At 43.1% G+C, this 22,106-nt stretch overlaps 1 protein-coding gene across 1 annotated transcript in view; it reads right to left on the reverse strand.

The window, feature by feature from the left end:
• Window positions 1–13,096: 13,096 nt before the first annotated feature.
• Window positions 13,097–22,106, reverse strand: part of HPSE2 (heparanase 2 (inactive)) — a 663,548-nt gene continuing 654,538 nt past the window's right edge. The window contains exon 12 of the mRNA XM_065920070.1: window positions 13,097–15,557. Within this exon, the coding sequence (XP_065776142.1) occupies window positions 15,392–15,557 (166 nt within the window). The 3' untranslated portion in view covers window positions 13,097–15,391. The remainder of the gene's footprint in view (window positions 15,558–22,106) is intronic.

Consider the following 22,106-nt stretch of genomic DNA (forward strand, 5'->3'; position numbering starts at 1 on the left):
AACCTGTGTTTGCTAGAGTCTCTTAAAATTGTGTATGTTTTTATTGGTTGAAGGGTGGGGAAAGTGATGAAGATTACGGCAGGGTCGAAATTCCCACGCAAATCACCTGTTAATGCCCGGTGCCCCCTGGGAGCTTTAAGCACAGCCCAGCAAGCAATGAGTTGTGAGGACTGGCTGGGGTACAGCAGCTTGAGCACCACTTGGGACAAGGCCGGGGCCAAGAATTAATGCCTCCATCAGGGGAGTATCACTCTCCTCTCCACGGCGCCCGCCCCTCCCAGCCCACCGTAAGCCCCAGATCTTCCAGTTCTCCATTTACAGTACATAGCCCCGCTGCAGGCATCTCTCTCTGCAGCCCATAGTTGAGGTCGTTCTGGCAGCGCCCTCTATATCCTGCTCTTTTCACTCATATTTCTCTCTGTCAGACATTTCCTGAGCATGAATTTCAATGTCTGAATAAATTCCAGCAAATGAATGTGCTGCTGTTTACTTACTTCTGCTACTAGTAGTTTTCATTCCCACCAGCCGCATATCAGCATCCTAGTTTGTCCGCATCTTCACCAACACCTGTTATTGTCTATTTTAATTTAGCCATCTCTGGTAGCTCAGCTGGTAAAGAATCCACCTGCAATGCAGGAGATCCCTGTTTGATTCATGGATTGGATCCCCTGGAGAAGGGAGCAGCTACCTGCTCCTGTATTCTGGCCTGGAGAATTCCATGGAGCCTGGCAGGCTACAGTCCATGGGGTCCCAAATAGTCAGACACAGGACTGAATGACTTTTGTTTTAACTTTTCAGTGGGTGTGAACTGATAGCTCATTGTGATTTAGATTTAATGCTGAGACTAATTTTGATATTTAGCATATTTTCATGTCATTTTTGGCTATTTTCTTGGGGAAATGTTTATGCAAATTCTTGGCCTGTTATGATATTGTCCTTTTACTATCTAGTCCTAAGTGTCTTTTATATATTCTGCACTCAAGTACCTTTTTTAGGTATAAGATTTGCAAAAATGTCCTCTTGTTATGTGGTTTGTCGCTTCACTTTCTTAATGTTATCACTTGTGGCACAAAAATTTTTAATTTTGCTGTAATTCAGTTTATCTACTAACATTTGTATTTTGTCCAAGTTTTGGTGTCAAGATAAATTTCTATTTTACATGGGTAAATACCTAGGAGTGGGGTGGCTGGGCTGTATAGTAAGTGTATGTTTATATTATCCTGCTGAACTGTTTCCAAAAGTGTGTGCACCATTTTACATTCCGTCTAGCAAGACTAAGAGTTTAGTTGCTATCTAGCCTCCTTAGCACTTGATATTGCCCTTTTCTAATGTTAGTCATTCAAGTAGGTATACAGTGGTATCTCATTGTGGTTTTGATTTCCATTTTCCTGGAAAATGGACTAATGACAGTGACCTTTTCATGTGCTTATATGCCATCTGTATCTCTTCTCTGGTGAAGCATTCAAATCATTTGCTCATTTTTAAATTGGATCATTTTTGTTATTATTTCTATGATTTCTTTTTTTAGATACAAACTATCAGGTATCTGTTTTGCATTATTATCATTATTTATTTACTTGTTTTAGCCAATCTGTCTTTTTGTTTTTTTGTTCCCTTTATGGTGACTTTTGAAGAACAGAAATCTTTGTGCTTTTTTGTGTCCTATTTAAAAAGTCTTCACCTAAGCTAGGGTCCAGAAAAGCATCTACTACTTAATTAACTATGCCAAAGCCTTTGACTGTGTGGATCACAGTAAACTGTGGAAAATTCTTAAAGAGATGGGCATACCAGACCACCTGACCTGCCTCCTGAGAAATCTGTATTCAGGTTAACCTGTATTCAGGTTAGAACTGGACATGGAACAACAGACTGGTTCCAAATCGGGAAAGGAGTACGTCAAAGCTATATATTGTCACCCTACTTATTCAACTTATATGCAGAATACATCATGAGAAATGCTGGACTGGAAGAAGCACAAGCTGGAATCAAGATTGCCGGGAGAAATATTAATAACCTCAGATATGCAGATGACACCACCCTTACGGCAGAAAGCGAAGAACTTAAGAGCCTCTTGATGAAAGTGAAAGAGGAGAGTGGAAAAAGTTGGCTTAAAACTCAACATTCAGAAAACTAAGATCATGGCATCCAGTCCCATCACTTCATGGCAAATAGATGGGGAAATAGTGGAAACAGTGACAGATTTTATTTTGGGGGCTCCAAAATCACTGCAGGTGGTAAACTTCAGCCATGAAATTAAAGACTCTAGATCCTTGGAAGAAAAGTTATAACCAAGCTAGACAGCTTATTAAAAAGCAGAGGCATTACTTTGCCAACAAAGGTCTATACGGTCAAAGCTATGGTTTTTCCAATAGTCATGTATGGATGTGAGAGTTGGACTATAAAGAAAGCTGAGTGCCAAAGAATTGATGCTTTTGAACTGTGGTGTTGGAGAAGACTCTTAAGAGTCCCTTGGACAGCAAGGAGCTCCAACCAGTCCATTCTAAAGGAAATTAGTCCTGAATATTCTTTGGAAGGAATGATGTTGAGCTGAAACTCCAATACTTTGGCCACCTGATGCGAAGATCTGACTCATTTGAAAAGACCCTGATGCTGGGAAAGATTGAAGGCAGGAGGAGAAGGGGATGACAGAGGATGAGATGGTTGGATGGCATCACTGACACAATGGACATGAGTTTGAGTAGACTCTGGGAGTTGGTGATGGACGGGGAGGTCTGGCATGCTGCAGTCTATGGGGTCGCAAAGAGTCGGACACGATTGAGCAACTGAACTGAAGCTAGGGTAACAGAGATTTTATCCTGTGTTTTCTTCCAGAAGTTTTTTAGTTTCAGGATTTGCATTTAGGTCAATGATCCATTTTGGATTGATTTTTGTAGGTGGTGTAAAGGAAGGGTTTGGTTTTTTGTTTTTGCAAATATGCAGTTTTTCTAGCATCGTTTGCTGAAAAAATATCTTTTCATCACTGAATTAACTTTGACACATTTGTCTCAAATCAGATGACCATACATGTGTGGATATATTTATGGGCTCTATCCTGTTCAATAAATTTAGAAGGATTCAGGTCACACTAAGGATTTTACTGATTTTTCTAGAAGAAAACAGCTATTGGTTTCATCAGTTTTCATTGGTTGTCTGGGTTTTATTTCACCAATTTCTGTGTTGATATTTACTCTTTCTTTTGTTTACTTTGGATTTAATTTGCTATTTTTTAAAAATAGTTTCTTAAGGTAGAAACTGGACCATTGATCTGAGAGGTTTTATTTTTATAACTAAAGAGTTTACTGCTATAAATTTCCCCCAATGTACTGCTTTCTCAGCCTCCACAACTTTTGATATGTTGTCTTTTCATTTCTCATTAGTTCAAAATGCTTTCTAATTTTTGTTTTGATTTTTTTCACCAATGAGTTATTTAAAAGTGTTATTAATTTCCAAATATTTGGAGGTTTTCCATGTATCTTTCTGTTATTGGTTTCTATTTCAATTCACTTTCATAAGATAATATACTCTGTGTGATTTCAATACTTTTATCAAGACGTTTATTGATGGTCTAGCATATGGTTTGTCTTGGTTAATGTTCCATGTATACTTGAAAAGAATATGGTTTCTTGTTTTGCTGGGTTGAGGGATCTATAAATGTTAAATAGATTAAGTTGACTGATAGCAGTATTCAAGTTTTCTATATTCTTAATGGTGTTCTGTGAACTTACTGTATCAAATATTGAGTGAGTGGTTTTGAACTCTAATCATAGTTGTGGATTTGTCTATTTCTCCCTGTAGTTATGTCATCTTTTGTTTCATACTATTTTGAAGCTCTGTTATTTGATGCATAAGTGTTTATCATTATTATTATTACATTTATGAGAGCATTATGATAGCTTAGTTGGTAAAGAATCTGCCTGCAATGCAGGAGACCCTGGTTCAATTCCTGGGTCAGGAAGATCCACTGGAGAAGGGATAGGCTATCCACTCCAGTATTCTTGGGCTTCCCTTGTGGCTCAGCTGGTAAAGAATCTGCCTGCAAGGGAAGGGCTACCTACTCCAGTATTTTGGTCTAGAAAATTCCATGGACTGTACAGTCCATGGGGTCACAAAGAGTCAGACACGACTGAGCGACTTTCAGTTTATAATTATTATGTTCTAATAATTATGTTAGTACATTATTATCAATGTGCTAACTCCTATACTATTATGAAATTATCTTTTATCTCTGGTAATATTTGTTGCACTAAATCTACTTTGTCTGAGAATAGTATAGCTATCACAGCTTTCTTTTGATTAGTGTTAACATGGCATGTAAAGTTCACGACATGCCATTTTGGTATATTGATTATTTTGAGCTAAAGGCACTCGAAAAAACAGAAGATGCACTTCCCTTGTCTTCCTGAAACAGGGCGTGAAACTAAATTCCTGTGTGAAAGACACCCTCCTCCTATCAAGAGAAAAGAAACATCCTTGTCTCCAGAAATGAGGAGTCCAGGCGGAGAGAAATCTGTACAAACAGACTTTGTTAAAAAAAAATTCTTAACTTTCTTTAGTCTCCTCAAATAGTTTAGTTACTTTTTCACAATTGCCACACTCTGTTGAACCTAGTATATTAGCACACTGACCCTGCCACTCCTCTGGGTCTTCATTTTCCTTGTGGGAGCTTCCATGTGCATGTGAAAAAACTACTAAATAAAAGCTGTATGCCTTTCTCCTGTTAATCCATTTATGTCAGTCCCAGCCAGAAATCTTCAGAGGGTTGGGGGGAAATTTTACCTCCCCTGTGCTTTCCTCAGTTGTTTCAGTTGTGACTCTTTGTGACCCATGGGCTGTAGCCCATCAGGCTCTGTCCATGGGATTCTCCAGGCAAGAATACTGGGGCGAGTTGCCATGCCCTCCTCCAGGGGATCTTCCCGACCCAGGGATCAAACCTGGGTCTCCTGCTTTGCAGGTAGACTTTTTACTGCTAAGCCACCAGGGAAGTCCCTTTCCATCTCCTACATATGTAAATTTCCATCCCTTCACATTTAACATACTTCTGTTTTCATATCTAACGTGTGTATTTTGGTAGCCAGCATATAGTTAGATCTAATTTTTTATCCAGACTGACAATCTCTGCCAGACTAAACTGTCAGATTGTATGTTAAGCCAACTTACTGTGGTTACTAACATGGTTTAAGTTTATGAGTCTGTTATCTTGTTATTTGTTTTCTACTTGTCCTGTCTGTTCTTTGTTTCTTCTTTCATCTTTTTATGCCTTTTCAAGAAATCTATTGGTATTTTTATGGTTCTGTATTCTCTCCTTTGCTGGCTTCAGGACTAGGATTCGGGTGAGAATGTGATACTCAACATGAATGCAAAATTTAAAGGGATGTCAAAAATTGGTAATCAAGATACATACTATATGAATTAATGTCTTTAAAAGTCAAAATTAATATAAAACACATGATGAATAAAATATCAAAATTTCAAACAGAAACATGATCATTACTTATGATTTTTCCTGTTGCCTCAGGCTCCAATATCGCTCAACACAACACTATTACTGACTGTGAATCACATATTCCTGCTTCTTTGTGTGTCTATTAACTTTATATTTTATACTAGACATTGTAAGGGATGCGTTGAAAAGACTCTGAATTCTGTTATCTTCCACTGAGGTGTTGAGTTTTGGTCTATGAGGCAGTTGAATCAATGGTAGTTCATTTTGATTGTAGAGGCTTGATCTTAGGCTTTGTTAGAATGGCATATTTCATTTTCTTCCTTAGTCCTAAGAGGGTGTGATCCTTACTCTTAAGGTGTGGCCTTTTGGGGGTTTTACTGGGAAGTCTGACGTGTTTACCAAGTTCCCCTAACTTGGTAGGACTTGAACTCAGACTCTCTCCCCAGCACTGAGCAGCAGTTTCTATCTCTGCTGCTCTCAGTCTTCTGGCTCTTTTTCTGCTAGAGTTTTGGCATCCCACTCTGCACATACACAGTTCAGAAATCAGTCAAATATTTGAGGGCACTTGGCACCAGCGTTTTTGGGCTTCTCCCATTGCTTCTCCAGGGCTTACCTGGTAGCTCAGCTGGTAAAGAATCCACCTGCAATGTAGGAGATCCTGGTTCGATTCCTGGTTTGGGAAGATCCACTGAGAAGGGCTAGGCTACCCACTCCAGTATTCTTGGGCCTCACTGGTGGCTCAGCTGGTAAAGAATCTGCCTGAATGTGGGACTGGGGTTCGATCCCTGGATTGGGAAGATCCCCTGCAGAAGGGAAAGGCTACCCACTCCAGTATTCTGGCCGAGAATTCCTACAGTCCATAGGGTCGCAAAGAGTCAGACACAATTGAGCGTCTTTCATTTTCATTGTTTCTCCTTTTTCTACTCCCTTCCATTTTCAGCTGCTCAGTCATTCCTGAAAACCAGTTTCTTACTCCACAGTCTAATATACAGCTGCTTTCTGCTTAACTTCAATTCCCTTTTTGTTGTGAAGTGGTGGAATTCCTTTAGGGGAAAAGCCAGATGAATGTGGTTCCTACCCTGTGTGATTTCTGTCATTCAAGTGTCATGGCTCCTGCAGTTTATGCCTGCTTTTAGACATTCAGCTGTTCCCTATTGCCTTCAAAGAGCTGTGTGTGTGTGTGTGTGTGTGTGTGTGTGTGTGTGTGTGTGTGGTTTTCTGGGGTTTTTTGGTATCTTGTGGAGAGTTTAGAATTGCTGTTGGCAAAAGGGTCAGTCTGATAAAATGCAAATGTTAATTAACAGAAGTTGGAACTTCTTGCAAAGTACAATATGTAGTATTTTCCACTGAGTTTGAAATATTTTCTTTTTATTGTGATTTCTGATTTTTTTGATTTATGGATTATTATAGATTTGTTTCTTAAATCACAAGCATAGGTAGGTATTCCAGTTATCTTTTTAAAAAAATTTCTACCTGTAATTCATTGTTATCAGAGAAATATTTTATATGTTACCATTCTCTGAATTTTTTTTGAAACTTTATGTCATAGCATGTAGTTAAAGTTTTGTAAATGTTTCCATGTACTCTTGAAAAAATTATTCTGTATTCATTTGTTAGCTCCACGTTCTATATATATTAGTTAGGTGAAATTTGTTCATTGTATTTTCTGAGACATAAAAAAATCTATTATAATTGTGGATTTGTCTGTTTCTCCTATTATTTCTGTGAGGTTTTACTTTACATAGAATGCTTCATTGTGCTTAGTTGCTCGATTGTGTCCGACTCTTTGCAACCCTAGTGGGCTGTAGCCCGTCAGCCTCCTCTGTCCATGGGATTTTCCAGGCAAGAACACTGGAGTGGGTTGCCATTTCCTTCTCCAGGGGATTAGGTGCATGCAAATTTAGTATTTTTACTGTTAAATCAAATTTCTTCCTTTATGAAATGTCCCTATTATTAACACTGCTTTTTGTTTTCCAAAAGCATTTGTTGTTTCATATCAATGTAGCTAATTACCTTTCGTTGCATGATATAGCTTTTCCTTAATTGTTTTACCTTTTTATATTTTAGATATTTTTTTCAAACAGCATTTAGTTGAACTTTGTTTCTTATCTCATCTGAAAACTTTTGTTTTTTAATTGGAGCATTTGTTCTATTGACAATAACATTACAAATAATTTTGCGTTTAAATTCATCATTTTACAGTTTGCTTTCTATTAGTCCCACCTGTTCTTCATTGTCTTTTTCTTCTTTCTTGATTTTAGATCAAGTATTTTTAATTATGATTCCCCACTTCCCTCACCATTCACTTAGAAGTAATTCCTCTTTTAATATTCTTTTAGTGGTTACCCTGGAGATTAAAATATGCATCCTTGACTTATCAAAGTTTAATATAAATTGGTACTTTTACCTCTTCCTCAAAAGTAAAAGAATATTAGAATAATTTCCATTTACCTGCTTTCAATATGTATGCTACTACTATAATGCATTTTTAATTCTCTCTATATTAAATCTTATGAGACATTGCTATTGTTTTATATTTAGATTTCCCCATATATTTGTCCTTTATGTTGCTCTTCATTCTTCCCTGCATCTCCCTTAGCATTTTTGTGATTATCCATTCTTTTGTTTCCCCCCGCTTCTTTCCTTTCTTTGTCCCTCCAATTTCCCACCTCCTGCCTGTGCCACCTATAATTGAATTCCAGGACATTAGGTTCACACCGTGATAAAATTCTACTATGCTCCATCAGGTGCTGCTGTAGTAATTCCATGCACGTGTCTTAAAGTTTGACTTAACTAATTTCTAAAAGTGAGGTCAATCTTTTTCTTTTAAAAACTAGTAACAAGGTGAGTGTACCTTGGGGCATGCTTCATCTACATTAAATTTGCACTAAATCACTGCTTGGAAGAAATTGGATGGAAGAAGTCACGTAATTAATGCAAAGAAAAATCATGACAATATCTTCAGAAAAAAAGAAACCACCATCAAAATGTGTTGTGTTGAACTTCGCATGCATGCATCCTGAGAAGTACTTTGCATATATGTAGAAATAGTGTCAAAAATTTTAAGGCTAGTTTTGAAAACTCTCAAAAAGATTTAGTTAATATGTGAATTGAGTGTATATATATATGTATGTATATTTTACTGTTTTCTCCTCATATGTAATATGTATGAAATTATACAGGAAGACAAGAGCAGCTAGAACAGGGACCATCTAACATAGGCTTGGAAATGCGGAGTTTCAGGTGACCCTAGGGTTCACTTACCCAAAGTCCTCATTTTACAGAGAAGGACACTTGAGTCCAGAGAGGCTGAGTCACTTATCTGGCATCTCACAGTCAGTTGGTAGAGAGCTGGGACTAGAATCAAGGTCTCTGTCAGAGCAGCCTTCTTCAAGTTCCTGCTCTCCTCAGATGGATTCAATCAGCGGGATCTCCAGGTATGGGTACCCATCTTGGCTATAGCTGAGGCCTCTATGACTCGCCAGTGAACCGTTAACCACTTTGCTACTTGAGGCTCTAAATGGTATTTTTGATGTGTCTAGGAGATAATGGCCACAGTATCCAGTAGCCTAACTGGATGGCAGTGGGACAACACAAAGTATTTTCTGCTAAAATTCAGCCAAATACTAGAAGAGGGATTTAAGGAATGGGGGAGATGGAAGAGAAAGCTCCTTGAGGTCATTATGAAGTATGTTTAAAAAAAAATCCTTTGAATTTAGATAGCACCACACATAGTGTATAATACTCACTTGATGGCAAATCACCTGGAAGGACCCAATATTGTTGATTTATTCTTTGGCCTCCTAGCTGTCCATCGAAGTTTTGTGCTCTTTTTTTCACAAATGTTTTAGTACATTCAGGCTGCTATAACAAAAATACCATAGACTGGGTGGCTTGTAAACAACTGAAGTTTATTCCTCATAGTTCTGGAGGCTGGGAAGTCCAAGACCAAGGTTCTGGCAGATTCAGTGTCTGGTGAGAGCCTACTTCCTGGTTCATAGGCTGTGTTCTTTGGATATGTCCTCACATGGTGGAAGGGGCAGAGGGGCCCTGTTGGGTCTCTTTTATACTCCCATTCATGAGGGCTCCATCCTTATGAGCTAATCACTTCCCAGAGGCCCCTCCTCCAAGTACTATCATGTTGGGGATTAGATTTCAGCCTGTGAATTCTGGAGGGACATAGACATTCAACCAATCTATAGGAACAAAACATAATTGTTGTGGGGAAGTGGCTGCCCAGTCAGGGACTTCATTTTCTAGACCCCCATTCAATGGGACTATATGACTGACTTATGACCTAAAGAATTGATGGGGAGGAGTTTATGCCAGGTGAGACCCCTCATAATACTCTCATATGATCTGCATACTCTCTTTCCTTGACTTCCAACTGCATACTGATGCCATAGCGACCTTGGAGGTCAAGTGAAAATGACAGAGCCTATGTCAATCTGGATCCCTAAAGGACTACAGAGAAGAGAAACACTGCCCACTTTATCCATTGCCACCAACTGAACTTTACGTGATCTATTAGCAAGAAATAAACTTTAATTGTGTTAGGCCTCTGACAGGTTAGGGTTTACCTGTTTGCAGCTAACAGTTGCTTTAACATAGTCAATGACATCTAATTGGAATAATAAAATTGAATTTCCACTTGGAGTGCATGAAGCAATATTTATGGGGAAAAAAGTAGAGGAAGAAGGTAGCACAGCATGAAACCAGAGATCCCCAGCATATCTGAGTTCATCAGCAATCAGTCTTCAGGTCAAGGTGCAGCGTGAACAATAGCGGCCTCCCTTTCCCCACAGAACACCCTGAGACCCTGAGAACAGAAAGTTAGAGTAGCCACATTTTATTACTTACAAAGCATTACCTCAAAATATAAACTACCTTGTGGAATCAAACTCTCTGCCATTACTAGGCTCATACAAACCTTAATATAATCTGTTCCCTGGAAGAAAATATTAACCCCTGTTCAAATCCCCTACACAGAGAACATTTCCCTGGGAGGTGTCCCTGCACTTATTTTGTTATTTCCAGATGAATAAAACTAAGACTTCTTCTTGCTTCTTCCAAAAGTATAATTTACTATATGACATTTACAAGTAGAAAAGCATTTGAGAGAATTTTCATGAATAGTAATTAGAAAATAGCACGCGTGACGTGGTCTGTACAGAAGGCCCATTTCTCTGCGGGATGCCCAGGGCAGCGGGATGCACCCTCAAACCAGTCCTGTGGAATTTGCTCAGCTCCCCCCTAATGCTTCCTGGGCTCCTGGGGCTACTCTGGTGTTTAGAAGGAAGTGGATGCCAAAGCAGCTGGTTTGGTGTATTTTGGCTTTTTTTTTTTACAGTGATATTTGCAAATACTGCTCCGAGGGCTATAGTTACTGCATTTATTATTTAGTCTGGGAAGATGAAGAGAAACTTCCAAAGCTCTGGGTGGTGGGGAGGAGCAGTGCTCAGAGGCAGTACCTGTGTAGGTGCTGACTAGCTCTGCCACTTAACCTCCACGACTTCAGTATACCAAGCCATCACATGCGGTTGGGTAGCAGTGGCAGAAGTGGCCCTTTAAATTGTTCTCCAGAAAAGATAGAAGAGCACATCAGGAGGGCCAAGGTGAGCATGGATTCAAAATTCTACATCCAAGGTTGGTCACACTTCAACTCGCCACTCAGCAGAGCTACTGGTCAGCTCCTCCACGCCCCGAGATCGACTCTCTGGGCGAAGGCACCACCAGTGTTCTGGGTGGACACACAAAGGACCTTAAGAGAGCTGACTGTGGGCAGCAGAGAAAAAAAACTTCCTTTTGAGAGGAAGTTGGCCACAGCCAGTCCAGCAAGAGTGAGCAGAGTACAATGAGAGCAGAATTTGGACTCTGACCGATCTGGGTTCAAGTCCTAGTTATGCCACTCTGGTCCTTCCAAACACCCTAACTAGTCACCACCACCAGGAGTGGGCATAGCAGTTACAGAGACTGCTAGTGGAACTCAGAGGCAGTGATTTTAATACTCTTTGGCTTTATAATAACTGCCTCTCTTTGAGTATTCCTTACCATCTTACTTGTAATTCTGGTACTTCTTAAGAAAAGACCGTGTGAACTATTCTACAATCAAAACGTAATTCCCTTTCAGTACAATGGATTTCCCTGGGCTCTGGATAGGGGATAGAGTGGCTGGCAGAGGTGAGGCTGTGGAACTGGATAGAAGGTAGTGGAAAAGAGCAGTGGGCAGTGGTGCTGAGGTTGGAGACAGGGACGTGTTTACGCCCCCTCTTCCCTTGCCTTCTCCAATACACAGCTCTATTATTTTTGTTTGCTCTATTGATAATTCAAAAGTTTAGAGTCTTTCTGTGTCCCATTGTTTTTATGGTCGGAGTGACCCATCTGGTTCGCCTTGGCTTTTGCGGAGATGAAACACTTTCCATTTTGTTTACCAGTGTGAAGCTGCTCTCACTGCGTCTCCAAAGTGAATCCTGCAGCTGCATCCACCCCACATACAGGGGCCTTGGGTACAGGTAGCAGGGTGAACGTGCAAGTGCTGGGTTGGCCCGGCCCCCATGGCCGCTCAGCAGTTCACAGGCCTGGGGGATCCTCCCCACTGCTGAGGGTCCTTGCTGTTGAGAGCCAGAGTGGGGGAGGCCTCTCAGGCAGAACCTGCCGACACCCTCTGCCATGTTGGAGGGTGCAGGGCTGGGGCTCATCTGTCCAGGGACTGCTTTCACTGGGGGGGGGGTGGGTGGGTGGCTAGGGCTACAGAGGGCGAGTGGGCCTCGGGAATGGCGGTTCTGGGGGTCCCGGGCACAGGATCACTGGAGCGCAGGTCTGGTGTTCTCCAGCTTGTCTCCAGCTGGAAATAACATTAATATCGCACACTTGCAGCTTTTTCAGGGCACTATAAGAATTGATACTTTCTCTTCAAGGAACAATGAGAATTTATTCTGAGCCTTTGTGATAAGAAAGGAGAAAGAAAATCATTCCTAGAGGCAGGAGAGGGGGGTGGAAAATTATCTCAGCAAAAGGCACAAACTTCTCATTATACATTATTATGCTTTCTAATAAGCATTTGTGCAAGCCCATTCTTTGGTTTAAAATAAAACGGCTCTTAGGTCTTAAAAGACTGTCTTGGCCATGTCTTGTTTGGGAAGGAAAAAAATGATGGGAGGAAGCTGGTAGATGAGCTGTTTTGTCCTCGGGCCCAGCCTGGCAAGCTGGGTGCAAACTGTCAACGTGCAGGGTGATGCTGAGTTCTGCCACAATCTGTCTTTTGCGGTGAGTGTGGTAGGAAAATCCCTTATTAGGAGGATCCCTAGTGATTTAGTAATTACCCTTCACTCCTAAATGAGAAAGCCAGGACAGATGCCCTGCACTAAAATCCCTATGGAATGTGATGTTATAGTGAGTTTCTTGGTATATTTTGAACTATGCAAATACTTCTTCCCGGAGGCAGTTGCAAAGTTAGCATTGCAGGACTCCAAAGATAAACTCTGTTGATTCCCTCCTCCCTTTTTATTAATTAAAAAAGAAGAAAAAAACCCAAACCAAAATTTAGGAGCAATATTTAATATATAAAGACAAAATAAGCAGAGACTGCCTGTATCCTGCAATATTTAGAGTCTTAGTGAAAAATCAACACTTATTTACAGAAAGTGTGCCTGAGTGGAGCTTCAGAGGTCCTGGCTGTACTGATTTAGTGGAACCTATGAAAAGCGAGAGGTAAGTCTGTGAATCAGAAAGCCACTGAGCTGGGTGCTTAAATGAACAGACTCTGGACTATTCTGAGCTCAGCAACCCACTCCCTGGGTGACCCTGGGCAGCTACAGGCCCACTCCAGGCCTCATAGGAAAACTGGAGATATGAATAGTATCTCCCTGAAGGGCTGCTGTGTTAGTAAAGCAAACTAGCTCAGGACTGGCCCACAGGGACCTCTGGTCACTCCTGTTATTATGAGGGCTTGCAGCTGTACCTGCACCAGTATATATTAAAGAAAAGACTGTGATATTTGCACCAAGTTTTTTAAACTGGGGGAAACAACCTCTTTGTCTCTTACGCCTCTTCTCCTTTTTCTTCACTTTTCTTGGCTGCTTCTTCCCTGCCTTTCTACCCCCAGTGTTGGGACTTCTCTCTCTCCTGCTCCCACATCTGAAACATCAGTGGGATGCCCTGAGCCACCACTCAGCCAACACCAGCCCTAACCGGGTCCAGCCTGGTCCTCGGTCTCCCCTTTCCCACTTCACACCTCCTGGTGCTGTTCCTCCTTACCTAATAATAAGCATGTTGAAACTAATTCCACTCCCTCTCCCAATTTCCAGCTCTCCATGCTGAGAGTCTGCTCCCTCCTCTCTTGTCTAATCTTCCTTAATCATTCACTCTGAAGACTTGGCCCTGCTCCTTAACTCTTCCTCAGGCAGTCTCTGCAGCCTCTGGCCTCAGCCACCTTGACCCCTCCTCAATTTCTATCCTTCCACATCAGCAGAAGTTGTATCTCTGTCCACTGGAATCCTATAACATTGTCTAATACCTCCTCCTTAAAAAAAAATCCTTTGTGTCATTTATCCTGCAAAAGAAAATCACATTCACAGAAAAGAAAGTCATTTCAGTTGTAACTTGTTTGCAAAGACCCACACAAACTTCTTGAACCATACAGAAGGTCCTCATCATGAAATTTAAACCACTTCACTCCCCACTGCCCAACCCAGAGGGTCTTCCATCTCCCGTTCCTCCACCAGACCTCAGCCTCCAGATCTCCCTTCCCCAACGTGGTGACCTGAAAGTGTTTTTCAGTGCTCAAATAAGCTGGTCTTGGAGAGCATGGACCCGGTCATCTTTTATGAGCACATTAGTTTTCTGCCTAATATAAGCCTTTGAGAGCACTCAGCTACTTGGGAAGCAGGGGAAAGTTGTTAGATTCAGTTGTATCTTACAGCTCTGATGACCTTTGATTTGTACCTTTTTTAAAGATGGTTTTGGTCTACCAAACCATTAAGGGCTTATCCTATCAAGCCCTTAATATTCTCTCAAAGTTGAGATAGGTCTAACTACTTTCTTTGTTCAGTTGGGGGATGTGTGTGTGTGTGTGTGTGTGTGTGTGTCTGTGTCTGTGTTTGGTGGATGGGTGTGCTTTCTCTTTCTAAAACTCTCCCTCGCAGCCACATGACAGATTATGATTGCTTTCTGTGGTGCCTAATACATTGCTCTCCACTCAGTGAATACTGTTACCTGACTCCCGTCCCAACCCTGGGGGAACCTGGATTCACAAAGGAATAGAACCTTCTTACAAAATCTGGAGTATGATTGCAATTTTACTTTAGAAGCACCCGCTTCCCAGAGGAATAGCTAGTGATTGATGCCACTGTCAGAAACCCAGATGCACACACTCATACATCAGCCGGGAAATTACATAAACAGCTCGCCCAGCAGGCCAGCACTGACTCACCCACTTCCCCCACCATGGGAGGAGAGGTGATATAAAACCCAAGGCAACAGCAGGGAACAGATAAAGGAAAGGAGTTAGGCAGCACTGGGCTGCCGAAGGTCCACAGGGTTTTCTCCTTCCTCATCTGCTGAGGGCAGCAGCCACAGGCCAAGGTCTGTAGTTACACTGCTATGTGAGCAGGATGTGGGGAGTTCTTGTATCTGTTCTGGGCATGCACCGTCGGCTTGTTCTCATGGTGCATGTACAAGGCTGCACACAGCTTTACACACGCCTTCGTGCTAACACAGGTACCGGTGATGTCCACCTCTTCCCTTGAGGAGGGAGTGACCTACCTAGGCTAAGCTCATGCTAGGGTATGTGTCTCTTTGGAGAGAGTGCCAGTGTTGATTCCAGCAGGATGGGCTGGCAGAGACTGGTTGGTTGCTCAGAAGATGCCTGAAAAAATACTGATACCATTAGGGCAGAAGAGTGGAAAGTAGTCTGGCAGGCCTGCTGGTGACTTGTGAGTGAAAGGGGATTTATCGGTAGCGGCAGGCCAAAGCGTTGACGTTCTTGACCACATAAAAGCCCATGGTGACTGGAGGGATGACCAATGTCCGGCCGGCCCGCAGGGGGCGGGGCTTCAGTTCTGGGAGGGTCCCATCGTCCACCATCACCAGGGGCTGGCCGTTCAGCTGCACTGACCTATGGGGAGGAGAGACAGCACGGGACTTGTTATTGCCTTGAAAGGAAGCCACGGCAGCGGAGCCTGGCAGCCTCAGCTTGCCCCTGTCTGCTGACCGTGCCCGGCTAGTGACCACTCACTGACACCAGCTCTGCCCAGTGTCTCAGCTGGTGCTTCACTCAAACAACACACGCGAACACCCCAGCAATGCTCTGAGGAAGAGATGGTCCCCGTCCCATTCCCCCTAGTGTGGTTAAGTGACTTGCCCAAGGCCTTACAGCTTGTAGTCCTGGGAGCCAGGATTTGAACAGAGGTAGTCCTGTTCCGGAGACGCATCATTTATTCAGGCAAATAAAAAGTCTCTGAGGCAGAAGAGGAAGTGTCTGGTGCCTATTGTTTTAAAACCACAATAGCAGTCCAGTTGGTGGTGTTGAAGAAGTCTCTTGAGAGTCCCTTGGACTGCAAGGAGATCTAACCAACCTATCCTAAAAGAAATCAGTCCTGAATATTCATTGGAAGAACTGGTGCTAAAGCTGAAACTCCAGTACTTTGGCCACCTAATGCGAAGAGCTGACTCATTTGAAAAGACCCTGATGCTGGGAAAGATTGAAGGTGGGAGGAGAAGGGGATGACAGAGTATTAGATGGTTGCATGGCATCACCGACTCAATGGACATGAGTTTGAGTAAACTCCGGGAGTTGGTGATGGACAGGGAAGCCTGGCGTGCTGCATGCAGTCCATGGGGTCAGAAAGAGTCGGACACGACTGAGCAATTGAACTGAACTGAACTGAACTGAACTGGACTTTTCTACCTGAAGTGTCAAATAACACACAGGCTGAAGATGGCTTCAGAAGTTCCTATTTAACTGCATCTTCATTAGTTTACTTGAGAGATGAGAGAACTGACATTGTGCACAAACACTTGTCTCCGGCAGTTCTAAAGGAGGACAGTGGCTACGTAACCACCTACCTTCCTCTAATCTGAGCATGAGTTTCCATGTCTAATATTTAAAGGATGTTTCCACTTTAGGGACACCATGAAGTAAGTGATAAAGCAGGCACTGTGACCCCAGTTCACCTATCCTGTTTGCTTTCATCCCTCCTGTGTGTCAGTCATCTTCGGCCCTGAGAAGGACTTAGACAGCAAAGGGCTCATCACCCATCTGGGGTCTGTGGTACAGAATCCAGACAAGCTCCCAGCTGTTTCTGATGTGACTTGGGAAGCCATGCACCCAGACTGAAGCTCAGCTCTTTGGGTAAGTAGAAAAGGCCAGAACCAGGCCACTGGCTGTAAATAAAGGCTGCAAGTCACTTTTAGAAAATCAACATGATAGTGTCAATTGTCTTTGGGACTTGCCCAGCATCCAGTGTGGTGACATTGCAGTGGTATCATCTGAGCTGTGAAGAGAGTAAAACTGTAGAGACTGATACGAGGTCTTGGTTTAGCATTCCTTCTGTGCTCTGAACAACAGATGGGTTTAGAGATTCATGATCAGACACCCTGCTCAGTAGAGCCGTGAACTCCCTGAGGTAAGTGCAATGTAAATTGCTCCCAGGAAGAACTGGGCGGAGTGGCAGCTCCAGGCCCAGCCTGATATGGACTGGTTCTGGCCTGATCCAGATCTGATGGGCCAGGGGCAGCCCCCCTCTCTTGCTGGTGTGACTGAGGAATGAATGAACAAACAGGGATCTCCTGCATGGAGAGCCAGGCTTGCATCTGGAAGATGCAGGGGTGTGAGAATCAAGATATAAAGGGCAGTGTTGACCTCATCAGAATGCAAGAACTTTCTATAACCTTCTCTGGTGAAGACAGCGTATTCTTTACTGTCTGAGCCACCAGGTTTATTGGTTGGTTAAAAAGCTGACTCAGGTGTGAGCAGAACCAGGGAGCATGACCTAGATTCTGGACTGATCTCTAACTCCAGGAGCCGACCACTAACTTCCTAGATGGCGGTGGCAAATCTCTTCATCACACTTCCTGCGGTTTTGCATCTGTGAGAAGACAGGCTATATGGGCTGTAGAACGAATTGAAATGAAATATAAATGTTAAAGTGCTTTGAAAGCATAGTGAGCCATTAAGTGGGAGACAGTGTTTTCTGTTGTTATTCTTTTCATTGTCACGCCGGGTAGGTGAACTTTTTGGTCCTTGTACTGTGACACGGCGAGTTTCATGGCTCCTCTCCTAAAACTCTCTTCACTTGGCTCTCATGGTAGCAGCCTGTCTGTCTGGGTGTCTCCCTCTTCCTGTTTTTCTCCTTCATTTTTGCATATCATTTCCTTTTCAGGGGGACTATTCCCTTACACTTGCCTCTCAGATGCTGGGGTTCCTTGTGCTTGGTCCTTGGACCTCTCTGCTTTCCATATTACATATTTCCACTGGATACTGTTACCCACACACAGGACTTGAATTACTATCTGCACACTGATGCTACCCAAATCTGTATCTGAAGCCTGCATCTTTCTTCGGATTTACATATCTCTGCTTAACAGTCCCAAAGGAACTTCAAAAGTCATTGCGTCCAAAATCAAGATCGCCTCAAATCTCTGACTTTGTAATCTCTGGGCTGGTCCTACCATCTATCAGATTACCTAAGCCAGAAAGCTGAGAGTCATCTGGGTCTTCTCTTCCAGGTCCCAGGTCTGGAATTGCTGCATGCAAGCTCAGTTGCTAAGTTGTGTTAGACTCTTTGCAACTGTATGAATTATAACCCACCAGGTTCCTCTGTCCATGGAATTTTCCAGGCAAGAACACTGGAGTGGGTTGCCATTTCCTCCTCCAGGGGATCTTCCCGACCCAGGGATCAAACCTGCATCACCTGTGTCTCTAGCATTGCAGGAGGATTCTTTATCATTGAGCCACCTGGGAAGTTGCTAAATCCAACCAATTCTACCTTTTAATATTTTTCAAATCTGCTTCTTTCTCTTTCTTTAGTGCTATTATTTAGTTCAGAACATCCCCGTGACCTGTCTCTGGCCTCTGGCCTCGCCTTCATCCCCCATGCTGGCCACATTGCTGAGAAAACCATTTGCGGCTGTCCATGCTTCAAACCCTCCAACAACGCCATCCCTTCCCTTAATCCGGATGATGAAGCCGAGCTCTGGCCACCTCCCCAGTTTCAGATGCTGCCGCTGCCCCTTACTCCAGGGCTAAATGTAAATCACAGACCTTGGGGGGTTTGGGCTGAGCTGGCAGTTATTGTAAGAACATCATCAGTGTATGCATGAACAGACTGTTCCTGATGAAAAACAGTTAAGCTTTGTACATAAATGAGGTAGATCTTTCTCAAGTGAAAATGTCAGTAGATCCTGTTGGAAATAAAATACACGAGTTCATTTAAAAGAACAGTAAATATTTTTCAAATGCAAATGCCTGTAGACACTGTTGGGATAAGAGATGAGTTCATGTAAAACTGTTGTCAAATTCCTAATAGGCGTTTTGGGAAGAAGAGGGCATCATGTGCTTTTATCAAGCAAGAGATTATTAAAGGGAAAATTACTATGATGTGGGAGGCCCATAGACATCTGTTGACATCACAAAGGATTCCCAGAATTCGAGGGTGCCTTTTGCCCTTGCGTGATCCGGGTCACTGTGAGTGGTGCTCCCTCCACCTGGAGCACAGTCATTCTTCCTCCTCTGTGGGTCAACTGTTCTGGGTCCCTGCTAAGCCTGCTCTTTTGCTGTCCCCTCTGGGGAACCTTCTCTGAGCTCTGGGTTAGCAGCCCCAACTATGGGCTCTTTTGTTCCCAAAACTTCCCTCTAACCACCTCACTGAATGGTAGGACTTGCCCCTGTACCCCTCACTGGGCTGTGAGCTGGTGAGGAAAGGAATGCTGCCTTTCACACTGAATACTCAGTGCCTAACAAGGCTCTTGGCATAGAATTGGGGTGGAATATTTTCTGAATGAGCGAGTGGACTTTTGAGGCCGTTTCACATTATTTCCGGTATTCCTGGGCCAATTTTCTCCAATTCCAAAGAGGCTTCCTTGGAGGTTTGCTGAGTGTCTTTACAGATTTCATTAACATACCAATTACTCTTGCTCTCAATGGCCCTGGAGATGTTAGATAAGACCTGAATTATCACTGATTCTCACAGTCACTCACTAGATACCTTATCCCAATCAGACACAGACCATTGATCATCGCTAGGACTTTTCATTCTTAAAAAAGATCTATATGACCATCTCTGAGCTAACCCAACATGAGCTAATTTTGTGAGACTTTAAGTCCTCACACATCCTTATCTACAAAGTTCCTTCATTATAATGATGGACAGCTTGCTATACCACTTCCATTCTATTTTTCTTGCTTATGTTTTTATTGTAATATTTATCCTATTACCCAGTTAAGTCATATCACACTAAATGTCACAATTATCTTTCACTTTTATGCACTGAACAGTTTGCAAACATATCATGTGAATGATAAATATCACTGATTACTGAGCACTGTTTATGCCAAAGGCAAGATGCTGTGATTTACTCTATCGCATGAAGTCCTCACAACTACCAGCTGAGGCAGGTGTTAGCATCCCTGCAAATGAAGACATCGACATTTAGAGGGATCTAAGATTCACCCAGGTCATGCAGCCATTAAGTGGTGGAGCTGAGATGTGCCTGCAGCCTTATACCACAGTCCTATCTAGCCTCCCTTGTGACTGCTAAAGAGCCCAGTGAGGTACATATGCAAGTACTATTATTATTTTAACTTCACTGCTGAGACGAGGTCAGAGGTGAGGTGGCCTGGGCATGGTCACACCTCTAATAGGTGGCTAAGCTTACTCTTGGATTCAGGTCTCCCAACACCTGTTTCTACTATTTGTGTTGTTCCCCAATTCCACATGGCACTCACTAAGATCATGTTTCTTTCTTTGAAAACCTTTCTTATCATATTTTCATCACATTCTGGGACCTCTTTCCCAGCCTGTGACTTTTCAAACCAGATGCTAAATGATCCAGCCTACGTGGAGCTATTTTTCTTAATTCCCTAGCTGCTGAGGGCTTTTAAATTATCCAAATATTAGGACAACTGCGTTGTTGTTTTTTTTTTTTTTTTTTAATAACCATCTGTTTTTTCAAAGTCTGAGTTGCTTTGCAATTCCTAAACTTGTTTTCTTTACACTGCATGCTATTTGAAATGGGATTCCGTGTCTCAATTTGGAGTCAAGCCCTCTGCTCCCTGGGTCTCTGTGGGATCCCCTTGGCTGGGTCACATCCTCCCCCAACCACCTGTCTACAATCTCTGGTCTCATTAAGGTTCTTGCTAGCTGTGGATACTGAAGTAAGCTTTCAGCTCTTCTGATGTCTCAGGGAAGCAAGTCTAGTGAGCATGCTCTCTGCCAGTCTTGAAGAAAACTTGTTGGTCTGGCCCTGGGTGGATGTTTGCAGGGGCAAAGGCAAGGGAAGCCTGTGTATTATCGGGAGCAGCCCGGGGAGCTAGTGACTGGTTTCTGCTGGCCTATCTGGGGCCTTGAATGGGAGGTGAAAGGTCTCAGAGATAACTAGTTCCATCTCCGCCACTTTGAGAAAGTGATCTGCCTTCTCTAAACTTGGGTTTCTCTGTCTGTAAGATAAACTAGGTGAACCCTAAGATTCTTTCTGGTTCCCATACTTTTCAGGTGGGTTGCCCACAGTCTAATAGCTAGCTTGAAGCAGAGTTTAAATCCAAATTCAGTGATCCTGCACAGGTAGAAATATGATCATGACATTCACCTGTCTAAATATTCAGTAACTTCCTGCTAGTCTTAGAGCATTCTCTAAGGGCCTTACGAGACCCCATAAGCGAGGCCATTTACCTACTTCCCCAGCCCTTAGAGGCTCCCTGGAGCTCCTGCCCACTGAAGCTCCTGACCATCCACCCCCTCCTTTCATTCTGTGTTACGCTTCCTCCAGTCACAAACTCTCTACTCTCCGGGCTTTTGTACATGTTGTCATTTTGCCTGGAACTTTCTCTGTACTCCCGCCCCGCTTCCAGCCTCCTTTTCCCTACTAACTCCTACCTGTCTTTCAGGTCAGGTACCCGCAAAGTACTCGCGATCACCTAGCACTTCTCTGTCTCCACGCACATCACAGCACCAGGATTGCTGACTGCCTGTCAGCCTCTCCCCTAGTTTGGAAGGCCCTGTGTTGGTCCTGCTCATCCTGCGCTCTCCCGTTCACCAATTCACACAGTAGGTTCTCAGTAAAAGAAGGGCTGGATGCAAATATGTGGGCAGATGAATCACAATCTGGAAGGAAAAGACACTAGGGTGGGAGGACAGAGACTCGAGTTACAGTTCACACTCTGAGCATGACACGTGAAGGACTAGCAATGTCACAGTTGACTCTGGTTTCGGGTTTCTAGATTGTTAAGTGAGAGGCAGGGAGAGAAGGAGGGAAAGACGGAGTAGGGAGCAGAAGAGAGGGAGGAAGGAGGAGAGAAAGGAGGTGTAAGAATCTGAGCGGTGGTGGGGACCCTGGAGGGCAAAACCCGTACAGCCTCCTAGTTCTAGCGCCAGCGTGCTCTCCCGCAAGCCACTAGAGGGCACTCTTGCTCTTCACAACGGTGCCGAGATCCCCGCGGCGGCTCCCA

Source organism: Muntiacus reevesi, chromosome 2, assembly GCF_963930625.1.
Source record: "Muntiacus reevesi chromosome 2, mMunRee1.1, whole genome shotgun sequence".
NCBI classification, from domain to species: Eukaryota; Metazoa; Chordata; class Mammalia; order Artiodactyla; family Cervidae; genus Muntiacus; species Muntiacus reevesi.